General features: G+C 45.0%; 1 protein-coding gene across 5 annotated transcripts in view; it reads right to left on the reverse strand.

Moving 5' to 3' along the window:
- Positions 1–25,679, reverse strand: part of DOCK8 (dedicator of cytokinesis 8) — a 224,196-nt gene that overhangs the window by 2,749 nt on the left and 195,768 nt on the right. For 4 of the 5 annotated variants that reach the window (XM_089913260.1, XM_022573565.3, XM_089913261.1 and 1 more), the window contains 8 exons: positions 25,094–25,286; positions 20,047–20,190; positions 18,360–18,491; positions 17,763–17,897; positions 16,246–16,335; positions 12,037–12,273; positions 9,177–9,320; positions 7,838–7,944 (listed from right to left, as the gene is read on the reverse strand). In XM_089913260.1, the coding sequence (XP_089769386.1) occupies positions 7,838–7,944; positions 9,177–9,320; positions 12,037–12,273; positions 16,246–16,335; positions 17,763–17,897; positions 18,360–18,491; positions 20,047–20,190; positions 25,094–25,286 (1,182 nt within the window). Of the gene's footprint in view, positions 1–7,837; positions 7,945–9,176; positions 9,321–12,036; positions 12,274–16,245; positions 16,336–17,182; positions 17,384–17,762; positions 17,898–18,359; positions 18,492–20,046; positions 20,191–25,093; positions 25,287–25,679 lie in introns of those variants that run through there. The other variant, XM_089913262.1, reaches the window with a different exon arrangement.

The raw sequence follows: 25,679 nt of genomic DNA on the forward strand, positions 1-25,679 counted from the left end.
AGAGAAGAGCCATATCTCTTGGGAAATGTATACAGGATCATATAACTACATTGCAAATCATTTTTTAAAAATGGTCCTATCTGTAACATTTTCATTAGGTCCACAAACAGCTGAACTGTGCAACTTTCACTCAGTGACACCACCATTCCAGACAGCCCCCTCCTTTGCTGCTCCCTTTGTTGATAAGTTCACTGAACACAAGCATTTTCTTACAGTCGATGTGCTGGGATTTTTCAGCAGAGTCCTACAGAAACCAGATTGATGGGGACTAGAAAGGGTGGGAAGTTGTGCTTCCAGAACATGCTGGGGGTAACCTTCATAGTCCTCTATCTAAGGTGTCTTTTCTACAGAGAGGGTGGTCATGCAGCCCTCACCCTCTGCATCTCTTGCCCTCCCTTCTCTGTGATGCTCCTTCAGCACAGTTCACATATCAGTCCCTCAGTATGGCCAAAAAATTGCTAGTTGCTTCATCAACAACCATCCCCTCTCTTGCTTAGTAGCAGAACTCCAGGTGGTATACCCACCTGGAAAATTACATTCCCTAGCCTCCCTTATAAATAGGGACGGCTGAAGAGCTATAAGATGAAGTCACTAGGAAAGCTCTTTAAAGGGGTGTAGCCTTTTGCTCTTTCCTCATTTCTATTCCTGATACCTGCCTAGGATGTAGTTGTGATGGCCAGAGCCTTAGCAGCCATTCTGTGACTATGAGGATGGATATACTATAACCAGGATAGCAGAGCAAAAGAATGGAAAGAGTCAGGGTCTCTGATGACTTTATGTGACCACCACACAGCTCTGGGATGCCTATCTCTGATCTTGTTTCATATGAGAGAAAAATAATTTTCTATCTTATTTAAGCCACTCTTAATTCCATTCTGTTACTGGCAACTGAATGTACTTCCTAGAGAGAACAGGCTCTGGAGGTGGAGTGCTCACCTCTGAATCCTGCTTTGCTACTTATTGGCTTTGTGACATTAGGCAAGTTACTTAAGCTTTCCATGCCTTAGTTTCTTCACCTGTGACATGATGGTGAAAATAGCCTACCTCATAAAGTTTTGTAAAGATTAAATGAATTAAATATATAAAATGCTTAGAATAGTACTGTTACATAGCTAAAACGTAGAACACTTATTGTTATTATTATTATTGTTACTATTCCTGATAGACCCAGTCTGAGTGCAGAAGCTATTTGTTCTATATAAGAATGATGGTGGGATGTCAGAGATTTTATATCCCAGCCCCTTTTTTTCATAGTTGATGAAACTAAGATGCAAAGAGATGAAGTGCCCTGTCCAGAGTCATACACCTTTGGGAACAGGAAAGGTGGATGTAAATCCAGGATCCTGTTGCTCCCAGGCCGATGTCTCATCAGCCCCACTGTGTGTTATGTTACAAACCTTACAGAGGCACACAAGTCATGGGCAGACAATGTCTATATTTAAATCAGATTAAGTCTCTTTCCTATGTAAATCAATCTGGTTTCTATTTGCCCCATACTGTTATATTCATCAATCACTTCATATGTGCCAAGTCCTATTCTAAGTTCTCTGAATTGACTCTTTTGATACTAACTTTAAGAGGTAGTTACTATTTTATCCTCATTTTACAGTTGGGGAAACTAAGGTTGGGTAACTAGCCCAAGGTCACACAGCTAGTTAAGGCAGAGTAGATATTATTTATTTATTTACTTATTGTTTTATCTTTGGCTGCGTTGGGTCTTCATTGCTGCACTCGGGCTTTCTCTAGTTGCAGCGAGCGGGGGTTACTCTTTGCTGCGGTGTGCGGGCTTCTCATTGTGGTGGCTTCCCTTGTTGCGGAGCACAGGCTCTAGGCGCACGGGCTTTAGTAGTTGTGGCATGCGGGCTCAGTAGTTGTGGCACATGGGCTCAGTTGCTCTGTGGCATGTGGGATCTTCCCAGACCAGGGATCAAACCCGTGTCCCCTGCAGTGGCAGGCTGACTCCTAACTACTGTGCCACCAGGGAAGTCCCAGAGTGAATATGTGAAGCCAGGCAACTAGGCCCGAGAGCCCACACTCATAACCCCAACACCACAAATGCTGCCTAGGAAAGACCCTGACCCTTCCAGCTAGAATCCAAGGCATACGGCCTTGGTCTCAAGTTGGAACTATTCTCTCCCGAATCCCAATTTGTAGTATTCGGCGTTTCTCATCTTCTTCCTGGTAACACTTCAGCAAGTCTCCAGCTAAGGTCCAGTGAAAAAATACAGCTGCCGGAGTCAGAGGAGAGATACTGGAGAAACTGAGGGATTGGCTCCCCACCCCCTCCCGTGACTGGAGTGATATATGTGGTCCAGGCCCTTGAAGTTGAGGAAGGATTATTTGGGGGCAGGGCACCAAAGGAACATCTGGCCTTTCCACAGGAAGGGCTGCAGTGGATGTGAGGGTCCCCTGGTCAGAGCCACCTCGGCTGGCACCTCCAGCACTGTCCCTGCATTTCCTCCCTCCCAGCCCGACCTCTACCAAACCTCAGATCCCAAGGGCAGCCGGTCTCAGTGGAAGGCTAGTCTAATTCCTGGTTCTGCCACTTACTTGCTGTGTGACCTTGGGCTAATCGTGGTCTCCTTCAACCGCACTTCCTTCATCTATAAAGTGGGTTTATGAGGATGAAATGGTGTCGGGCATGTGAGGACCTGACCAAGTGGCTGCGGGAGGAGTGCTGTGCAGGCGGCGTGGCCTGCGTCTCCTGGAGCGAAGCGGGGGAGACAGCCCACCAGGAGCACTGTCCTGGGTGCCCCGCTGCTGCCTGTGGGGAGGCGCCTGAGGCCGAAGGAGCAGGGCACCACGGGGGCAGGGAGCGCACCCCAGGGCAGACAGGAGCAGCCGTGGCTGGATCCTCCGGCTGTCGCCCTGAGCCCCCTCTAATTCCCTTGCCTGGGCGGCCCCAGAGGGGCTGGTGTGGCTCCCTGCCTCGGGGAAGTCACAGTGGCCCTGCTTCCTCCTCCTAAGGGGGCGAGATTGGGACTACGGGCTTGGGAAGGTGTCCAGTCTCAAGTCTGACACCTGGAAGCAGGTTCTGAGGACCTGCTAAACACCCCAGAACCCAGCGGGGGGTGGGGTCCGCCTAGATCAGACTCTAGGCTAGGCTCTAGGGCCTGACTCACATTACACTGTCTTCCGCCTCCTTGGGCCCTGGGCTTCTGTCCTGAGGAGTTACAGAGGCCTGTGGTTCCCACGATCGCACACTATTCTCCATTTCACAGTCAGCCCAGACACCCTCCCACGCGGTGCCCTGGTCCTGAAGTGAGAGCACCGTCAAGCCCTGAGGATCGAGACCTTGTTCAAGAGAACCAGGGATGGAGATGCGCTAAGAGAAGAGGACAGGATAGCACTGTAACTGAAATGGAATTTTTCCTCTTGGGAATGGTTGCAGAAGGGCTGGGAGGGGGAAGCCACGTGCACGTGTGTGTGTGTGTGTGTGTGTGTGTGTGTGTGTGTATGTGCTGCTCCACTCAGCTCTCAGTTTTCCACCCAGCCTCCTAGGCCCACTGAGACAGGTCCCTGTGACCTGGAAAAGGGACAGACGTCCTTCATATGTCCCTGCTACGGACCTGCTCTCGAGCAACCTCTCGTAATGTTTCAGGCTTTGCTTTCCCACCAAATACTCAGATCTCTTTTCACCTACTGCTTCTGTTTCCACCCACACTACACACAGTTGGTTTTCCTTTGGCCACTTGGGTAAATTCCCTCTCCTTTCTCTTCACAGATGTTAACTCCCGTTAAGACTCTTTGACCAATTATGCGGTGGAACTCTACTGATGTATCTGAAACTATGTCCCTTAAAGGCAACCTGGACCTGGTGCCATTGAGTCCTGCTCTCTTTTCTTTAAATATAAAAATGAATTTAAAAATCACTTAGTCTTTATAAGAATGAGAAAGTTCACATGTTATGGAATGAAGGTTGTGTCCCTCCCAAAATTCACATGTGACCTCCATGTGATGGGATTTGGAGGTGGGGCCTTTAGGAAGAATGAAGTTTTAAATTAGGCCATGAGAGTGGGACCAACGTGATGGGAATAGTGCCCTTGTAGAAAGAGACCAGAGAGCTATCTTCTTCATCTCTCTACCAGGTGAAGATACAGTGAGAAGGTGGCCATTTACAAGCCAGCAAGAGGGTTATCCCTAGGAACTGAATCTGCTGACACTTTAAGCTTGGACTTCCCAGCCTCCAGCACTGCGAGAAATAAATGTCTGTTATTCAGCTACTCAGTCTGTGGTATTTTGCTATAGTGGCCCAAGCTGACTAAGACAGAAATATAAGAGGAAAATTTAAAACCACAGATTGCAGTGTTTAAAATGGTCTGGGTGCTCTGGGGAGCAGAGGAGGGAAACAGTATGTTGTACCTCTCCATCTTGGCTTCTGAAACCCTGAGATGTTTCAGAAGGGGATCCAGGCCCCAACCTGGCAACCATCTGAAGAGCCGCAGGACTGGCTGGATCAGGTGTCAGTTGCAGCAGGTCAGCCTGCCAGGTTCTTTATGGCTTCATCCAGACCCGCTACAGCTGAGTCAGACAGGCCACTGCCCAGTGGCAGGACCCAGCTACAGTGTACCCAGCAAGTGTACATTTCCGTTATTAGCAATCAGTCTTGGAAGGCTCACTTATGTTCACCTTGGAAACCTGGGCTTATCGACCTACAGCCCAAGTCTGCTGAGAAGCTGGAGCTCACTCAAGGCAAAACCGGGAACGGTTTCACACCCAAACATTTTCCACTCCTGCATCATCTCTGCTGATAGCAGGTTCCAGGGAGAAAACACAGGGGCGCAAACAACTTGACCAAACAATTCCTCTATTCATTACAAAGCTGTGACTTGCTGATTGGACCTGAGAAGCAATTAAGCAATGGAGGAAAGGAAGGTTTCCTCACCTACTACTTGTACTGAGGGTATAAGTTACAGATCATCACATTTACCCTTGTAAATATACAGTTTGATTAGTTTTAGTAGATTAATACAGTCATGCAACCTTCACCACAATCTCACCCACTACTTTTTTTTTTTTTTTTTTTTTTTTGTGGTCTGCGGGCCTCTCACTGCTGTGGCCTCTCCCGTTGCGGAGCACAGGCTCCGGATGCGCAGGCTCAGCGGCCATGGCTCACGGGCCCAGCCGCTCCGCGGCATGTGGGATCTTCCCGGACCGGGGCACGAACCCATGTCCCCTGCATCGGCAGGTGGACTCTCAACCACTGCGCCACCAGGGAAGCCCTCACCCACTACTTTTTTTTTTTTTTTTTTTTTTTCACCCACTACTTTTGATGCATGTGAAATAAAGTGGAATGAAAGTCACTGGACTTGGACTTTGACAATGAAGTAGTGAGCAGAAGTACTGTTTTGCCTGTAGCCTCGTCTTATTTGTACTGGAACTTCATCTTTGTACACAGGTAGCAGGGTGCCTGGCGCAAAGTATGGGCTCAATAAATGTTTGCTCAATGAACCAGCATCTATAGTTGTTCAAAGGTGTTAATAGTAATGGCACATTTCCTCCTGTGAAGGGAGGAAAGGGGAGGAAAAAGGGTGAGTGACAGTAGGCAGGACCTGACGCATGAAGCCCTCGGGGAGGGGGCAGGGAGGAGAAAATGTGAGATGGCGGCAATCAAGCAACCTCTACAGCTTTGCAGCCTCTGCTCAAAGATCGGTCCCATCCGGCAGCTTCAGCAGCACCTGGGAGCTTGTGAGAAATGCAGAGTCTCAGGCCCACCCCAGAACTACTGAATCAGAATCTGCATTTTGACAAGATCCCCAGGTCATTTGTTTTGCACAGTGAAGTTTGAGAAGCGCTGACAGATATTCTTGTGGCATTCCTAGAACAGGGCGGCAGCCCACCCAGCAGGGGGAAGGTCCGCAGCCAACGGCAGGCGGACTCTCAACCACTGCGCTACCAGGGAAGCCCTCGACAGGGATTTTATAAGGACATTTTAACTAAAAAATCACTTCTCTTAGCAAGCTTCCTTTTACATCTATATTCTATTCAGAGCCCCACTTGTCAATAGTGCTGTCTTCCCAGGCTCCCCTCCCTGTGCTGGCATGCCCACAGAATGCACTGCTCTTGCCAACTCAGAGGAGCCCAGACGTATCAAGGACAGCCCTGCCTCTGTGTCTTGTGCTACTGTTGGTCCCTTTACCAGTAATGCCTCTGTCTTCCCACTGCCCCCTTCTTACCAACTACATACCCAAGACGAGGTTTAAGTGATGTTTTCCCACAAAGCTTTCCCTAGCCACTGCAGACTGCAACTGACCGTTCTTTTCTGAACTCTTAGCCCTATATTTTGTGTACTCTCCACAGTTCTTAGAACATGCTGCATTGCTTTGTTATTTAGCCAGGTAAAAGTCCTATTGTCAGGAGCAGAGGAATACCCAGCTCCTGTATTCCTATAACGAATATCATACCTGGGTCCTAGTGTGTGCTCATTAAACTTCACAGGTCCTTGCAGAGGTCCAGAGAGGCCCGGGCCACTGCCACCTTCATGGGCCTTTCACAATAACTTCATTTTATATGAAGATACGTGGAAAGTAAATTGATCTTTAAAAATTCCCCCAATACTTTTCTAGCCTTTTGTTTTATGAAAACGCACTCTTTACTGAAGAATATCTAGATTTTGCGTAATGTCAAAATTGTTATGAAATACAGGAAACGATTCAAATACAAAACATTAATAAATATAATTTCTGTCTGTGCATGTATGTGCATATGTATAGTGTGCACGCACACGCACACACACACACACACACACCCCTATTACTAAGCAGCTGAGATTCACTGCAGGACAAAGAATGTCTCCTTTATACGTAGCAAATTTACATATGTCTCACCAAAGCCTGTGAAGGAGGAGAACCTCACCTGACACTAGCATTCTGGTGAGTTTTCACTGAATTTAGCAAACTTTAACTTTTAGCCTCCTTTATCCCCATCTGCCAAGTGAAGATATTCCTAGACTTTATATGCTGCTCTAAGACCCTGGGTGAAAAGAAGTATTAGTACATGTATTTCTGATGTCCTTCTCTCTTATGGGTGAGGTGCCATCCACATCCTTCATAATCGTTCCTTTTAGGGCCACAGGAGTCCCAGTATACCTGTGTACATTGCAGCAACTTGCAAGACCTTGTCCCAAGATTCACTTCCTATCCAGCCTGAACAGTCTGCTCTTGGAGCCAGCTCTACTGCAGAATTCAGGAGCAGAGAGGACGCTTGTCTGCCAGTGGGAATTGCCGTAGAGATGACTGATACCTTTGTAAAATTCTAGTTTTAGAATCTCGCCTCTATCTCTCAATTTGAGGCAGTGTCTTTTACATTTATAAAAATAAGTTATTGTATGATATGGGAAATTACAAAGACTGCCAATGCCAAGAACCTCTCAGGCTCTAATTCATCAGTGGAACATCAGCACGTTGAAGGAAGTATTCGCTACTTGGATTCAGAAGACCTGGTTTGAACTCAACTCTGCTACTAACTTGCTGTGTGACCTTAAGTAAAATCATTTCCCATCTCTGAACCTCCATTTCCTCTTTTGTAAAATGAAGATTTATTTTACAATGTGAGATGATAAATATGAAAGCACCATACAGTTTGTGAGCTACTAGTGCAAGCGGTGTTGCTCTATGCAGGCTTCTCAAACTTGAGCACGCATCCGAATCCCCTGGAGGACTTGTTAAAATATGGGTTGCTGGGTCCCACCTCTGGAGAGTCTTACTCAGTAGGTCTGACTGGTATCTGAGAATTTTCCTCTCTAGCAAATTTCTCAAGTGATGCTGAAGCTGCTCGCCTGGGGACCACAATTTGAAAACCACTGCTCTATTGAAATCCCAGCCATTTCCCCTCTTACCGCATTATGAATTCTTTAAAGCATAATCTCAACTTGTTGTGATGTCGATAGAGTTTTGGGTCAGCTGGAATTTCAGCCAAAAATACTTGGGCTACTTCCAGTGGTCCCTGATGGGAAAAGTGAAAAACATTACTGATGTTGGAAAGAAAGTGAAATTACTTGGGAGGAAATGTTGGGAGTGAGGTCATAGTTTGAACATTTAATTTTGTTAGTTTGACCAAAACAAAAAATCAAGGAAGGTCTTGAACTTCTCAGGAAAATGCTGATCCCTTAGGAGGAGTTTGCAGTTTTAGGAGAATATTCAAAAGTCTAAATGTATTTCCTTAATCAAATACTACTAATTACAGATTTTCCTTCATATAGAAAGGTAATATACTACATCAAAGGGTATGTGATTCGAGTTGCTTTTCTGAAAATAGAGATTCTCCTGATCCAGCCATTCATATTCATTTGTCTAGTTGCCCTAGTGGCAAGCACCCTTTTGCGTAATTGCTGGCTTGAGTCAGAGATATGCATAGTACATGTGTAATCTATGGTTGTGGGCTTATTAAGTCTTCCATTTTCATTAAAAGATTGGTACTTACAAAAGCAAAAGCCTCCTAATATTTTCTGGTCATAGAAATGTAGTAAGTACTATTTCTGTCCCCTTGATATTATGTGGACAGAGGATTTTTGCTGGGGAGTCCAGTTGTGCCGAATGAGGAAAGGGTCACGGCACTCATTGAGTTTTTGGGTGTGGAGGTGTGCAGATCTAGTTCTGAAATTAAGGAAGCACACTGGACAGAGAGAACTAAGCTAGTATGCCCTCCATCTGAGGCCGGATTAGTTCCACGCTGAGATCGGAGTTAGAATTCTAATGGATCTGAGAAGATCCGGTCTGTTTTGAAGTGGCCCAAGAAGCCGGTTCCAGGTCACGCCTGCTTAGCAACGCTCCTGGCATACTGGTTTCATCTGGTGACTGACCCAGGTGAAATGTCCTAGACCCTTTCCCTTCTCTCCTACAGGCCCTCTCAGATTTATCTCAAGCCTTGCAACAACTCTGCCTAAATTGGGCATGACGAAGCTCTCCATCTGGATCATATTGCCAGGACTGGCCCCAATTTCTCCAAAAAATGCTACTCCTTAGACACGGTCCACTCATCTCTAGGATTTCTTGTCTACCTTGGGTTGTTACATGAAGCAGAAGGGACCTCCTCAAGTGTTCGGTCTAAGTTTAGGAACATCATTTGTATGTTGATCAGACTCCTCATTGACCTCAAGAAAGAAGGGTGCAGACATATAGTAACACGAACCAAAATAACAAGAACCAGAGGAGTTGCCACCAGCTGGTTTCGCTTACCTGATTGACAGTAGCTCCGACGGAGCCTTGCAGCACCATCTGAAGCATCTTGGCATCAGGAGGCTCCTGGTTAATGGCAACTGCTAACTGCAGGGTCTTCTTCTTCATATCTTCAATGGCAACTTCAATTGGTGTCAAAACAAACTGAACGTAAGACATAAATTTAGGAAAGTCATTGTCAGGTCTTATAAGCCATGGACAAACCTGGAGCTATGACAAAGAGGACACTGGGTTTGAAGCAGCAGCTAAGAAGGCTTTCAGAGAAATTTAGAATAATCAGGACAGGTTAAGAGGAAGGAAGAGCCTAACATTTCTTGAGTACTTATTATGTTCCAGGAACTTTACATGCATTTATGATTTACTTCTTTAAACAACTTCCTATTCTCTCCACCTTGCAGTCAAAGAGGGATTTGTAAGGTTAAGTAAATGACACAGGTCGTAAGTGGGGAGGTCAGATTTTGACCACAATAATGTTCACATTCAAAATCCATGTTTTTTTCTACACTGTTAGGTTTCCTTTCCTATTGTGGAAGAAGTTACTTGACTTATAATTGGGAAAGCTGTTAGAAGCACAGCATTCAAGATTTTCTTCTCCACCGTAACACAAGATTTTGGCATAATGTGTGCCTTTTCTAACTCACCCTGAAGGTGAATTCTTAGTAAAGAGAATTCTCTTAAGGGTCAATCTGCTAGTTGCTAAGTTCTGTTGGCTTGGAGTATGACCTTTTCTGAATTTTATTGATGGAGTCATGTCCCCTCCAAATTCAAGTATTTAATTCCTAAACCCCAGTACCTCGGAATGTGACTTTATTTGAGACAGGGTCTTTACAGAGGTAACCAAGTTCAAAGGGGGTCATTAGGATGGGCCCTCATCCAATATGACCTATATGTCCCTACAAGAAGAGGAAATCTGGACATAGGGACATGCACAGAGGGAAGATGGCGTGAAGAAACACAGGGAGAAGGCAGCCATCTACAAGCCAAGGAAAGAGGCCCGGAATAGATCCTTCCCTCACGTCTTTCAGAAGGAACCAACCCTGCCAACACCTTGATTTTTGACTTCTGGCCTCTGGAACTATAAAACAAGAAATTTCTATTGTTGAAGCCACCCAGTCTGTGGTACTTGGTTACAACAGCTCTAACAAACTAACACACTGAGGTTCTTAGGGAACTACAAATGGCCCAGAAAAATTGTGAGGACTCTTACTGGGACCGTGAGTTTATTTCTGTGCTGTGCTGACATGTCCTAGTGCTCAAGAGTCTAAAACAGTAAGAAATACAGCAGATGCCTTCTAAGCAAACCTTCCCTTAGCTGAGCCATCAGTTCTGGCTTCCTCTGCCCTCTGTGAAAACCACTCTCTGATGTGGCTGCTGAACACCTGAGCTGGTGGGTGGCTCTCCAGTAACCTCAGCCCCCGTGCTCCTGCCAGGGAAGTGTGTATTCACCACAACTCATCAGTGTTTGTTTACCAACTTGCTTATGCCTGTTACACTTGTTATTTTAATGAGCTAATCTAATTCAATAATGCATAAACTGGTGAACTATGGCTGTGGAAAGAAGAAGAGTTGTTTCTATGAAAAACAAGCTAATGATTGGGCAAGATGTTATGAAAGCAAGTTGCTATAAAAGATTCCTGTTGGGGCTTCCCTGGTGGCACGGTGGTTGAGAGTCCGCCTGCCGATGCAGGGGACACGGGTTCGTGCCCCGGTCCGGGAAGATCCCACATGCTGCGGAGCGGCGGGGCCCGTGAGCCATGGCCGCTGAGCCTGCGCGTCCGGAGCCTGTGCTTCGGCAACACGAGGGGCCACAACAGTGAGAGGCCCGTGTACCGCGATAAAAATTTAAAAAAAAGATTCCTGTCTTATTAGGTGTGCACAAGACAATGGTAAAAGGCTAGGGGAAAAAAAAATCATAAAAATCCAGAAGCATTCTGCTCTTATATTGTTTAACAAGGATCTTTAAGCTCTCACTCTGCTTTACAGAAACCCAAACTGAACATCCTGGACATTGCATATGGGTAGACATTGCATATGGTTTATACAAGAAAGACAGTGCTGAATCGTGATCAGCCAACCCTAAATCACAGACAAGGCTGTGGCTCTACACAAAATGAATGACAAATAAGTGCACATGTATATATTGTAAAGTAAAATGTTTACAGTATGTCTAATTTTGAGCAGTTTTGTAGCTTGAGGCATTTTCTCCATCAGTGCCATTACAATGAACTTGAAGACTTCTGCTACACATGGAACCAGAAAAAAGAAAGAGGTCTTCCCTGTATCAACATTTAGATAAGGAAACTGAATGAAGATAAGAGCCTTGTGCAATGTCACAGGAGGATGCTGGGACTAGAAGACAACTGGTCTCCTGTCTGACTGGCATGGTGCCCTCTTCCAGCTCAACACTGACTCCTTGGGGCTGCTCACTTGCTGTTCCTGCCTCTGACGATGAACAACAGAACGCTGCCTGAATCACATGTAAGCTTTTAAATATATAAAAATCTAATAAAAAATATTGTAAACTTTGACATTTCATGTAAATTTAACATTAACATATAAAGACACAGTATTATAATTGTGTACATATATTTATGTTAAAGATATAACTTTAAAGTAGAAAATACTTAAATATAAAGTGTACTATAAAACATGTAGCTGCCTAAATGGGATTCCCTGGCACCACGAGAGTGAGAGGATAACCAGCATAAATAATATTTCAAAGGCATCCCTTTTTAGATTTGCACCTGAGTCTGCCATGAAGGAGCATGAAGGAGGTTTGTGTGTCATCCTGGGAGGTGACCCAGGCCCACTCCCTCAGTGGTGGCCTCTGTCCAGAGCCCATTCCCTCCAGTGCCTTTACCTCCTCCTTCTGGATGACGCTGATCCTGGTCTTGATGTAGGGGAAGGCGTGCATGGTGGTCAGGACAGTGTTCCGCCGGTACTGCTCGTGCAGTTCTCCCCGAGGCCGGCCCTCCAGGGTGAAGGGGGTGGTGTACATAAACCTCCGCAGATCGAAATTCTTCTCAAAGTAGGTTAGCCTGTCTTTCATCTCATACTCATCAAAGTAGGGCTCCACAAAAGTGATCTGTATGTAGGCCTGAGGGGGAAAAGGTAAGGGATGAGCTGGTCTGCAAACTTCCACCCAGGATGCACTGGGGGGCACGCGGAACACAGAGGGGCAGCACCACCCCTCTGTGCTCACAAAAGCCATGGAAGCTGAAAGCATCAGGCGAGACATCAGCCATCGGCCATCCTTCCTCTCTACCCCAGGGATATGAGAGACAGAACTGGGAGAAGGGACGGGAGTGTGCCCGTGTGAAGTCAGCTCCACAAGCTGCCCCTCCTAGCAGAGCTGCTGATCCAACTGAAACTTGGTATGAGAGTTTGCAAACTGCTACTCAGAAGCAGCAAAGCTTTCCTTTTCAGAACAGCTATGACCACTGCAGGTTTATTAGAATGGCCAAACTAAAGCAACTGACAACACCAAGGGCTGAGAAGGATGGGGAGCAGCTGGAGTGTTCACATACTGATGGCGGGAATGCACGGTGGTACAGCCACCTTAGGAAACAGGTCGCAGTTTCTTATATAGTTAAATTATACTGACCATATGACCCAGCAATCCCACTCTGGTGCACGTGCCCAATAGAAATGAAAACTTGTGTTTACACTAAACCCTGTACACAGATGTCTACAGCAGCATTATTCATAATAGACAAAAAACAGGAACAACCCAAATGCCCCTCAAGTGGGGAATGGATAAACAAACGGTGGTACATCCTTACAGCAGAATACGACTCAGCAATAAAAAGGAATGAACCACTACAAGATGGATGAATCGTAAATGTATTGTGCTAAGTGAAACAAGCCAGACTCAAAAGGCTCTACGATTCCACTTACTTACTGTATCATTCCATTTATGTGGCATTCTGGAAAAAGCAAAACTACAAAGACAGAATACAGATTAGTGACCGTCAGGGGCTGAAAACAGAGGGAGGGAATGCCTACAAAGAGGCATGGGGAAATATTTTGCGGTGATGGAACTCTTCTATGTCTGATTTTGGTGGTGGCTGCACGTGCTTGTCAAAATTCATAGAAAGAAACACCAAAAAAGTGAATTTTACTGCATGTATTTCATTTAAAAAATGTACACACATAAACATGAACCCACACAAACATACTATGAAGAAGAGCACTTATTTAAAAAGAAGGCCTTGGGCTTCCCTGGTGGCGCAGTGGTTGAGGGTCCACCTGCCAATGCAGGGGACACGGGTTCAAGCCCTGGTCCGGGAAGATCCCACATGCCGCGGAGCGGCTGGGCCTGAGCGCCACACCTGCTGGGCCTGTGCTCTAGAACACGTGAGCCACGGCTGCTGAGCCCATGTGCCACAACTGTGGAAGCTGGTGAGCCTGGAGCCTGTGCTCCGCAAGGGTAGAAGGCACCACAGCGAGAGGCCTGTGCACTGCAGCGGGGAGTGGCCCCTGTTTGCGGCAAGTAGAGAAAGCCCACGCACAGCAACGAGGACCCAACTCAGCCAAAAATAAATAAATTTATTTTAAAAAAAAAGAATACCAATGACTATAGTCACTGCAATACCCACCCACTGAAATGGATGGATGAGGTCACTGATCTCAGACCATAAATCACTATTGAGTGTGATGAAATCTGGTTGTAATTCTGGCTGCAGATTCTCATTTAAAACTCTCACAACCAACTTTGGGCGTTTTAACAGAGGGGAAAAGAGCACCGTGTCAGGGATGTCACTGGTAACTCTACGTGGCATGTGCTGTGCACAGGTCACCGTGGGCACACAGCCAATCCTGTCTTTCAAAGATGTCAAACATTTCTGTGTGAAGCTTAGCTCAGCTACTTACCACAGTTATTGCTTCCAGGCTAGATTAGGGAGTGTATCTGAAGTGAGTGAGTCCTTTGAAATGTGTAGAAAAACAAACTCTTAGATTTGGACACTTCTCCCTACTTGCATCATCTTCATAATATCCTGGAGGACAGAACTGAGAGAAGAGTTTGAACTCTTCATCTTATAGGCCTGCCAGATGATGACTGCTCCTCTGTCCCTCAGCCCTTAAAAATACCTTGAACTTGCATTATTTCCAGCAGCTTAGAAAGCTCTCTCATGTGCATATCTGTCTGTGAGCTGGGCTGAGCGGGTAGGCATCACCCTGTGGTATAATAAAGAATGTATCTGGGGCTTCCCTGGTGGCGCAGTGGTTGAGAGTCCGCCTGCCAATGCAAGGGACACGGGTTCGTGCCCCGGTCCAGGAAGATCCCACATGCCACGGAGCGGCTGGGCCCGTGAGCCATTGCCTCTGAGCCTGCGCGTCTGGAGCCTGTGCTCCGCAGTGGAAGAGGCCACAAGAGTGAGAGGCCCATGTACCGCAAAAAAAAAAAAAAAAAAAAAAGTATCTGGTCTTTGTCCTTCTTTCCTGGCACAGAGCTTCAAAAACCCTTGGAATTTTCTGAGTGATAGAAGTGTCTTTGTTATTCTCATGAGGTAATTCATGGTGGGTCCCTAGATGGCTTCAGGATGGTGGCTGGTCATCGAAAAGAATGAACTTCTGATTAGAGATCTGAGACTCTGGGCCAGCCTGACTGCTGGGGTAGGAGGGGGCTGGAGATTGAGTTCAGTAATGTAGTTGATGATTTAATCAATCATGCCTATGTAATGAGACCCCAATAAAAACCCTGGACACCAAGGCTTGGTAGACCTTCCTGGTTGGTGAACACACGGACATGCCAGGAGGGTGACATGCCTGGATTCCACAAGGAGAGGGCATAGAAACTCTGGGATACATCCCAGATCTTGCCCTATGTGTACCCTTTATCATGAAATTATAATCATCAGTGTAGCCCTTTTCTGAGTTCTGGGAGGCATTCTAGCGGTTTATCTACTGAGAGGTGCTATGGGAACCCACAAATTTATATTTGTCTGGTCAGAAGTGCAAGCGGCCTGGGGTCCCACTTGAGGCTGGTGTCTGAAGTTAGGGCAATCTCCTGCAGGATGAGCCTGTAACTGGTGGAGTCTGACCCTAACTCTGGGTGGTGAGCATCAGAATTGTATTGCAGTACACCCAACTGGGGATGAGACAGAATACACCCTCACTTGAAAAGTGAGGAAACTGAAGTCCAAGCCCTTTTCATCATTCCTCCAACAGCACAAGGACCCTGCACTTGGCTGAAAAGAAGGCCTCCACCAAATGCTGTCAGTGAGAATTTTGTATCTTTTCAACATATTTTAAATTGAGGATTCAAGGTTTTAATAGAAGGGCAATAAAGAGAAGTGATTAAAAGTGCAGGTTTGGGACTTCCCTGGTGGCGCAGTGGTTAAGAATCCACCTGCCAGTGCAGGGGACACGGGTTCCAGCCCTGCTCCGGGAAGATCCCGCATGCCGCAGAGCAACTAAGTCCCTAGGCCACAACTGCCTGTGCTCTAGAGCCTGCGAGCCACAACTACTGAAGCCTGCGCCTAGAGCCTGTGCTCCACAACAAGAAAAGCCTCCACAATGAGAAGCCCGCGCACTGCAATGAAGAGTAGCCCCCGCTCACTGCAACTAGAGAAAGCCCACGCGCAGCAATGAAGACCCAACACAGCCAAAAATAAATAAATTAAATAAATTATTTTTTAAAAAGAATCTTCTTTAAAAAAAAAAGTCCAGGTTTGAGGATGACAGACCCTGAGTTTGAATACTGGTTCTGACACTTGCATGATCTTGGACAGTTGCTTACCCTTTCTTTTCTCATCTGTAAAATAGGAATAACAACACTTATTTCAAAGGGCTTTAGGAGGATGAAATGAAATGATGTACGTAAAGGATCTAATGTAGTGTCAGGCACACAGATGATCTTTAATAACTGGTAGCTCCTATTATGATCCCTGCCTTTGAGTATTGTTTCTTTAAGACCTAACCAAATAGTAGTTAAACCGTAGACAAAAAATATTTGGCTGCATTGAAATGACTTGAAGAGTCCAGACAGAGGAGGTCATGTTATGTTTTTGGGTGTAGAACAAAGGGAATCAGAGCCTGATGGTTGTTTTTTGCAATTTTCCCATACCTTGTTAGGGTCCAATTTGGTTTTGTCCACAGGAGCAGAGTCTTTTATCACTTCCACAAATTCTGCACCAAAACATTGACTATAAAATCCCTAGGCAAGAGAAACCAACAGATTATAAAGGTTATTTTAATATATTGCAACTCTTTGTCTCTCAGAAGTGGAATACGTTTGGAACAAGTGTAAGGGAGAATATGCTCTTTGATTACTGAAAGTCCCTCTGAGCTAATGAGGCAAGTTCAGCATTTCCTGAGACAAAATAGAAACATAAGGAAGTCCATCATTGCAAACTGATATATGCTTCCCTATAAACTGTATGCTTGACATCTAATTCAACCAACATCATCATATTTCCTAAAGATGCTCCAGGGGCATGGAACTATTTATTTCTTGCCTTTTGTACCCTAGGGTTTTGGAGGTCACCAGGCTTCCCATAATGGGACAAACCACAGCACACAGGAAGATAAAACATATGCTTCTAGTACTAAACTGGGGAAACATATTAGGGAACCAAGTGGCCTGGGGTCAATTGCTAATTCCTCTCATGAGCTGAACAACTTTGGGCAAGTCACCCAACCACTCTGAGCCACGGCTTCTTTGGGTCAAGTAAGGATTAAAGTCTCTTTTCTCATTTGGCATGGATGGAGCAATTTGACAATGAAAGTGTTTTAAGTTTGACAGCCACTAAAGGGCATAAATTCAAAGCAATAGCAAGAAAGCAAAGAAGTGAATCTCTGGTTGTTGTCAGCAGTTCAGGGGACCCCAGTTATTCAGTCTGAGATGGTTTTGTTTTGAGGGCACCCCTTGACTTTCCTCCTGAGCTCTTAGTGCTTGGCCCTTTCAACGTCTGCTTCTTTTTTTCTCACTTTTCTCTATGTTGTTTCTCCTTTTCTCCAGCCTTTCCTCCAAGAACATGCTGCTTTTTTCTGCTATGTTACGGATCAAATATAAACAGCAGGTTGGATTGGGGCTGCCAGCCCATGTAATGGGACACTGACTCTGATTATCCAAAAAGGGGTGCTCCTTGGTCAGCAGGGAGAGTTCATTTGTTCCAGGTCACAGCGGGCCTCTAGTCAAGCATCTCCGTGTCAGAAGTGGGAAGTGTTGTCTGGTGACACCAGAAGGATGACCACAGCATTTTCTAGGGGTAATTTGACAATTTGGCCCAATGACTTCAAAGTCAAGATGATAAACTTCAAGCTGAACAACTATTACTAAAATTTGGAAAGGTTTATAAGAAAGCACATGACATTGATTGAATGTGGATGCTCCTGAAAATAAATATTCACCATATACACTTACAAAGTTTGAAAAGTATGTACAGAATCTTAGGGGAAAGCTATCCTTATCTTGCTTTACCTCATGACCTCACCTAATATCTTGATATTACACAAGCAATGGGGGAAACTTTATATATGGATCAATGAGGAATCCATGAGTCTTGGTTTGGTTGTAATGACCCACTCTAACCTGTTTGTGTAAAGCACACAATGTCAATCACCCGGAATCACTTGTCTTACCTCTAGTCTATGAGAAATCTCAGGAAGCTTGGTAATTGCAGGCTCTTTGTAAACGAATTCCTTCTCATCCAAGTCCCCAAATCTGGATCCATAGAAACCAACTCGAAAGTAGGTTCCAAACATTCTCTTATGACCCTGATGAACAAAATAAGAAAACCTCTCCTTAGTTATGTAATTCATGAGGATCCATTGAGATGAGAGGGCAGGAGTCTTCTATTGTTGGGTTATAAAGCATTCTATTCCTGTGGCTAATACAAACAGAATTCACTCCTTTAAAAAGTTTTTTTAATGTTTATGGAATAAACTTGGGAAATAATGGCAAAAAAAAAAATCCCATGAAAGATTTCTAGGACTTCTCTTAAGTGAATTTAAGATTTTCACATTCCTGGTTGTAAAGTAATTCAAGCTGCCTACTTCCACGGTTTGAATCATGGTCATCTGTCTATTCTCAGCCCTCTTCCATTTGATAGGAGAGAGCTACAGTAATGATGTCCTTAAGGTAAATCACTCCCTAGAGAGGAAGGAGGGCTAAGCATCTCTGAGACAGGGTCACCTGCGCCATATTATAGGACCTGTTAGCCAGGATGCCCCCGCTACCTTGCTAATGATGCTGTCAAAGGCCTTCTGCAGCTTTTCGTGGGTGGAGGTCAGCTTCCGGAAGTCTCGATGAGCTTCCAGGATGGGGATGACCAGCTTGTAGACCTCATTGACCGTCTCGTACAGTCCTCCCTTGCAAAGAGGAGAAAAAAAATCAAAGAGAATTTAATCCACTGGAAACTTAAAAGAGCAACCAGAGTGCATTAGGCATTGGAGAATGGATTTATTAGGGGCACCACAATATTTTATAGAGCAGGAATAAAGTCTGAGCATCTCTGGGATGGCTGTAGCATTCAAACTGAACTAGACACACTAAATGGTCCTATTTGATAATGTTAAGTTGGAAAAGGGGTTTCCTGGGGAAAAAAAATAGGACAGGAGACTGGCAGCAGGAACTAAGAACAATTCAGGAAGGCAGCTTTAGCATATTTAAATGTCACCAGGGGTCCTCCTGTAGCCAGATGTTCATTGCATTCCTGAAAAGAGTTAGGGGTCTAACTACCTGGTTTTCTAGAATTCCGGGAAAAACAAGAGTATCTTGGACTTTATGTGAATTCTGAAAGGGAAAGCTGGAAAAAGAGAAGACAGTCAAAATAATAATTAAAATACATAGATTGTAGGATGGAAACTTGGGAATGAAACGTAGAGAAGAAAGAAAAATATCAAGATGAAAACAAAACTGGATCAGCTAAACAGAGTGAAGTATTAAATATTTGCTTGGCTTAAAATTTGAGGGAGGGCTTCCCTGGTGGCGCAGTGATTGAGAGCCCGCCTGCCAATGCAGGGGACGTGGGTTCGAGCCCTGGTCCAGGAAGATCCCACATGCCGTGGAGCGGCTGGGCCCGTGAGCCATGGCCGCTGAGCCTACGAGCCACAACTTCTGAGCCCGCGAGCCACAACTACCGAAGCCCGCGTGCCTAGAGCCCATGCTCCACAACAAGAGAAGCCACAGCAGTAAGAAGCCCGCACACCACAATGAAGAGTAGCCCCCACTTGCTGCAACTAGAGAAACCCCGCGAGCAGCAACGGAGACCCAGTGCAGCCAAAAATAAATAAATAAAATAAATTGATTTAAAAAAAAAATTTGAGGGAGTAGGGAAACTATGAAAATGAACAACATACTTTCTTCCCTGCCCTGAATCTCAATGACTTAATCTATATATTTTTAATCTCTCTATATTTTTCTCTTATTAGGAGTGTTTAGACCCAGATTAGGTTAATGTGGGGAGTCTCCATGGCTTCCACCCTCACATTTCTCTGGGCTGTCCCTGGTCTGTGCCGATCCTGAGGATTACTCAGCTGTCAGCTGAGTCCCGCTCTCAAAGAGGGAAAATAAGAGAGTGAGAACGTGCCTCGTGATTTATTGTGTAACCCTGGGCAAGCCATTTCCCTCTTTGTGGCTTAGTTTCCACCTCTGTTAAATGGAAATAATACTGTGAAACTGCTGTCCAGCCAATGAGAGTGCAGTGAAAACCAGAATACTGCAGTGATGAAGGGCCTTCCCGCCTCCCTGAGAGCTGAGGCAATCTACATACGTCAAAGTCCTCCAGCCCCTCCCTTGCCCTGCACGCCCCTGCACGTGGTGTCATCATGAAGTGGGACTGGCTGGATGTTAAGACCGGCACTCAGGGCACCGACGCCAGAGTTCAGGCTGACTGTGGAAGCCCAGACAGCTGTGTGCACTGACCGTGCTGAAGAGCTCGGCCGCCTGCTCCAGGAGGCCCACCAGGCCGCTCTCGGTGAAGTACCGGCCGGAGCACACCCCGTCCTCGTCCGGCGACAGGGTGTCATCAGAGACCGCAGACTCCTCCAGCACGTTGGAAGAAATATTCTGAAAGAGATCACACTATGAGCCAGGAGAACAGGGGAATCTGACAACAAAGGCACCACAGGAACCCATAACATACGGAGGAGGAAGCCGTGGCTCCAAGGTCCTCACCATCCCTGATCATAAAAGGTCTGTAATTCCACCCAGGAGAGCCTTTGGCTGCCACTCATTTTGAAAGAATGCACAGAACAACTGGCCTTCGAAACTCAAGATTTTCTTTTCTTTTTAACTATTGGGAGATACAGAAAGGACACTTACCTCATTGTAACAATAGTTGAGTTGCTCTAGAGAAAGGACCCTAAGGGACGTCCAGCAGGGGTCGTGGTTTTTAAAAGCCAAAGGCCAACGAACAGTTAACTAGACTCCTTGTTTCACCAGCTGAGTGACCCTCTGAAGTACTTGCTATGACTGACTTGGCTTTTAGGTGAACGGCCATAATATCATATGACAATTGCAGATGAGAAGGTCTTCTTTATGAAATCTTTATGGCAATGTAGCAGTTACTATTTTTTGTTCTCCCCCCCCCAAACATTTCGCTCCTTTCTACACACTTTTCTTTTACATAAACCATAGAGTTTAGAGTCTCATAGAGAATGCAGTGATCAGGGCCAGGATTAGGGTGAACGAGGTGAAAACAAAATTTAGGGAACACTCACTCTCAGGGTCCTGTAAGTCGTGACCCTGAACTTGCTTGACCCCAAGAGTGAGTGCTTCCTTACATTCTGCACTTCATGTGCCTCACTCACCCCACCCCAGTTCTGGCTCTGGCAGTGACTCTCACACTTTTGACAGGTCAAGAATCATTTTCTTCAACCTGTCTCATGGATATAGAAGAAATGCATATGGAACATAAAAGAAACTGGAAACCTTTGTAGCTTAGGACTTGCATACAGGTAGCACATTTGCCATTCCTTTTATGCCTACACTCATGGCAGACAGAACTAATTAATCATAGTACTCTTTTCCCTGAAGCTTGGATACGGTCTCAGAATTCTTCTCAGCATGGTACCCCATTCAGCCACTACCAACTGACCAGAGTTGGCTAGTGAAGTAAAATCGGTCTGCCTCTCGCCGGCCTGGCTCGCAAGATCAAGTGACTCATCCTTAACAGTCAAGGAAGAGAGAGTTTTACAGTCCTGTACCTTCATATCCAAAGTTATAAGGTAGTTTTAGGAATATAGGAGGCCTTCAGAACCTTTCGTGGCCAGCCTTTCTTTCAAACCTGGTCTTTCTATTATGATGTTTCTGAATTGGAAATGGTAAAAGGTCCAAGAGATTCAGTTGAAAGAATCTAATAACCCAAGAAACGAATACTATTAGTATTGTATGCAATTTTCCACATGTAGAGGAATATATTTGCAGTTATGCAGCCTTATTAGCTGTCATCAGAGGGAAAAGATTCCAGGCAGACTTTCCTGGCTTCAGAATTAGGGAGGTGAAAGTAACAGCAGTTATGTGAGAATGTATCCATATCTACATTTGTGGAATAAATATTGTACTCTGGGGCATAGAATTTCAACGATCTCAGTTCCTTGGAATTCTGCGGCCTCAGAGTTATTTTCCTTGCACAGATTTATTTACCTCCAGTTTATAATTCTTTTCAAAAAATTCAATTTTACTGGAGCAGAACAAGGTTGAAAACTAAAGCACACAGCATTTAAGAAATCAACACCAGACATCTGTAGTTAATGCTGCCCAGAATTCCTTCATCCTTCTATAAAGTATAGCCTCCTGAGAAACCATCCATAACTCCATGTGTGGACCTCAACTCTGGCTCTGGCTTAGCCAATCACAGCATTCCATGTCTCTGGCCACTATGATTGGTTCAGAGATGAGCATATGACCCCATCAGAACCAATAAGATGCACTGAGACTGTCTCTGCAACTGCTACAAATGAGGCATTTCTCTACTCTCCTGGACTTGCACCTGGGAAGAGATGTAAACATAAATATCTCTCAATGAGTGTGAGAAGCCTATGAAGAATGAAGCTGACATAACAGAAAGCAGAGACAGGAAGTGATGGTGACACTGAGGTCTGATGACATTGTTTGGACCCCTAGGTCCAGTTTGGCAGGTGCTACTCCAGGCTCATCTCTCTCATGCAAGCTGATAAATTCCATTTTTACCTTAGGTCCGTCTGGGTTAGGTATTCTGTCACTTGCAAGCACACATTTCCAGAAAGATTTGGTATGTCTCATTTGAGAGAAAAGAGAATTGGCTCATAAGCGTCAGCGTAATTTGGCTTCTCTTTCTGTAGCTGAGATCACCTAACTCACCATGTTCTGTGTATTCTGAAGACCTCATCCTTCACAGTTCCTTCTGCTTCCCCCTCCCGTTCCTCGTCTTTCTGAGTGTTCCATGACCCACAGGCTGAGTCACGTGCTAAACACTCACAGCATCTTGTACCTCTTTATTACAGCATTTATCATAATTGAAATTGAATAAGAAATGGAAGAATTAGCTGTATGATGCCACTCTCCCTGGCTGGAATGTAAAGTCCATGAGGACAGAATAAGTGCTCAATAAATATCACCTAAAAGAATGAATATGTGGATAAAGGTCTATGAAAAAATAGAGCTATATGCTCCCGTGTAGGGACAATGTGGAGTTTTTCTGTTGTTTCTAGAAGAACTATTCTACTCACCTTGGCATGACTTACTATAGGCAAATTAAAAAGAATTTATAAGCAATAGTAATGAAACAAGACAAGAGGTTGATATAATTCCACATTAAGTGTTAAACCCAGAGATTTCTGGTAATTGAAAGAGTAGCACTTATAATATTTATCCTTGCTAATATCGTACGGCCAAAATAAATTTTACAAAAAAGCAAATATGTCTAAAATTGATTTTTATACCTTTCTGCACTTTTATGTGATTCAAAATCAGATATGATTTTTTATGCTTTTGGGATAAGAATTAAATTTTTGGCTTTATAATGAACATTCCTGAATTGAGAATAAAATTCGTTTGCTGAGAATAAAATGATAGAATAAATACTATTGTTACTGAAGACCATAAGAAAGGAGGAATTAGTAGTATGAGGCAATACCCAGATTGCCTGGTGAACAGTATTCAGGAAGTCAGAAGCTCCTGGCTCTAGCAGCAACAGTTTTTGTGTCTTACTCTATAAGCCTGGGAAAGCTACTTTGAACTGTCTTCTCTTTCTGGTTCACACAGCATCACAAAATTGTGTTGAAGAGCAACAATGAGAACAGACCTTTTTATAAAAATCAGTCACGAAAATTCAAACAAGAATAATCCAAACACTTGTAAATGACTCTGTGAGTCTGGCTTGAAAAGGGCTCTCTTACTGTACTATATTGTTACAGGTTTCAGGGATTGTCATTTCTACAGATTATGCCTCTAAAAGTACTCGTAAAATTTTTTGTTTCCTCTAAAGACTGTTTTAAACTACTCAGCCAAAACAGTCCAAGTGGCCACTGAGCATCCCAGCCTGAACCAACTTTCAGGCCTAGCAGACAATTTCCCTCTGCTAACTATGGGTAATATTCAGCTCATCCTAAGACAGTATTGATTCAGCCCTTTTTTTCCCTTCCCAGGTCAATTTGGTTCTTTCTTTTTTTTTAAATAAATTTATTTATTTTATTTATTTGTTTTTGGCTGCGTTGGGTCTTCATTGCTGCGTGCGGGCTTTCCCTAGTTGTAGCGAGGGGGCTACCCTTTGTTGAAGTGTGCTTCTAATTGTGGTGGCTTCTCTCGTTGCGGAGCATGGGCTTTAGGTGCGCGGGCTTCAGCAGTTGTGGCTCGCGGGCTCGAGAATGCAGGCTCAGTAGTTGTGGCGCACGGGCTTAGTTGCTCTGTGGCATGATCTTCCCGGACCAGGGGTCGAACCTGTGTGCCCTGCATTGGCAGGTGGATTCTTAACCACTGCGCCACCAGGGAAGTCCCAATTTGGTTCTTTCTTGATTTTACATTAGCGAGGAGGATATTACAGAGTTAGGGAGTGTAATAAAAGGAATGGGCCCTGAGGGAAATAATTTCTCCAATATTTAGAAAAAATACTTTCACAGTTGTCAGTATACTGTGCCAACTACAAGTCTTTGAGAAAGGGTTTAAATAACCTTAGAAAAGTTGCTCTCTCAGTTTATCTGTGAAGTGGGAGTAATAATACCTTCTCTGTCTGTTTCACTGGTTTATGGGGAAGGCCAAATGAAATCATGGACGTGAAAGTGTTTGGGAATGTCTAAAGTGCCTATCGACTCTACATTTATTGTAAACAATAATTTTGGGGGGGCTTCCCTGATGGCGCAGTGGTTGGGAATCCACCTGCCAATGCAGGGGACACGGGTTCGAGCCCTGGTCCGGGAGGATCCCACGTGCCACAGAGCAACTAAGCCCATGCACCACAACTACTGAGCCTGCGCTCTACAGCCCGTGAGCCACAACTACTGAGCCCACGTGCCACAACTACTGAAGCTCGTGTGCCTAGAGCCCGTGCTCCACAACAAGAGAAGCCACTGCAATGAGAAGCCCGTGCACCGCAACGAAGAGTAGCCTCTGCTCACTACAACTGGAGAAAGCCGGCACGCAGCAACGAAGACCCAACACAGCCAAAAATAAAAACAAATAAATAAATTTAAAAAAAATTTTTTTTAAAAACCCAAGATGGTAAAGCAATTAGAAGAGGCAAATTTAATACACTAAAGCAGGGTTTTTCAACCTTGGCATTATTGATGTTTGGGGCCAGATAATTCTTTGTGGTGGGAGCTATCCTATGCATTGTAGGGTGTTCAGCAGCATCCCTGGTTTATACCTATTAACTGTCAGTAGCACCCACCTTCCCACCCTCAGTTGTAACAACCTAAAATGTCTTCAGAGACTGTCAAATGCCCCCAGTTGAGAACCACTGCGCTAAAGGAAAAGCTAAACTTGTCCCCCCCACCTGAAAGCTGACGCTGCCCACGGGCAGGTAGCTGTGGTCCTCCAACATGCTCAGATATTCAGCCACTAAGGCAGCTGCGTGCACCAGGCACATGGCAGCCTCTGTGTAGCACTTTCCCTTGGTGTGCTTCTCTGCCATGTTCTGGAGCCAGGTCAGCCGCAGGTCAGGAGATGTCTGGTAACTCTTGGCAATTCTAAAGATGGGTTGAGAAAGTTTCAAGGACAACGGTTAGTGACAGTGTTTTTCTATTGTGCATGGCCAGTTTTTTTCCCATTAAGAGTTTTGCCTACATGTTCAGAGAATGAGAGAAGAGGCAAACATCTATCAGTCCAGCTTTTTTCATTCCATGTTTGGGGTGTGCAGGATGCCAAGAATGCTATGATTTAGTTAAAGATTTATGGGGGGAAAAAAAACCCTGACAAAATGATGTCTATTTGAATGGAGCTCTAGCAATTTTCTTCTTTTCTCGCAAAAAAATAACAGAAGACGAAAGTAGTATCCTTGGGCTTCCCTGGTGGCGCAGTGGTTAAGGATCCACCTGCCAATGCAGGGGACACGGGTTCGGGCCCTGGTCCGGGAAGATCCC

The sequence above is a fragment of the Delphinapterus leucas genome, chromosome 6 (genome assembly GCF_059928025.1).
Source record: "Delphinapterus leucas isolate spDelLeu-1000000601 "Yukka" chromosome 6, BTC_Dleu_Yukka2, whole genome shotgun sequence".
Lineage (NCBI taxonomy): Eukaryota > Metazoa > Chordata > Mammalia > Artiodactyla > Monodontidae > Delphinapterus > Delphinapterus leucas.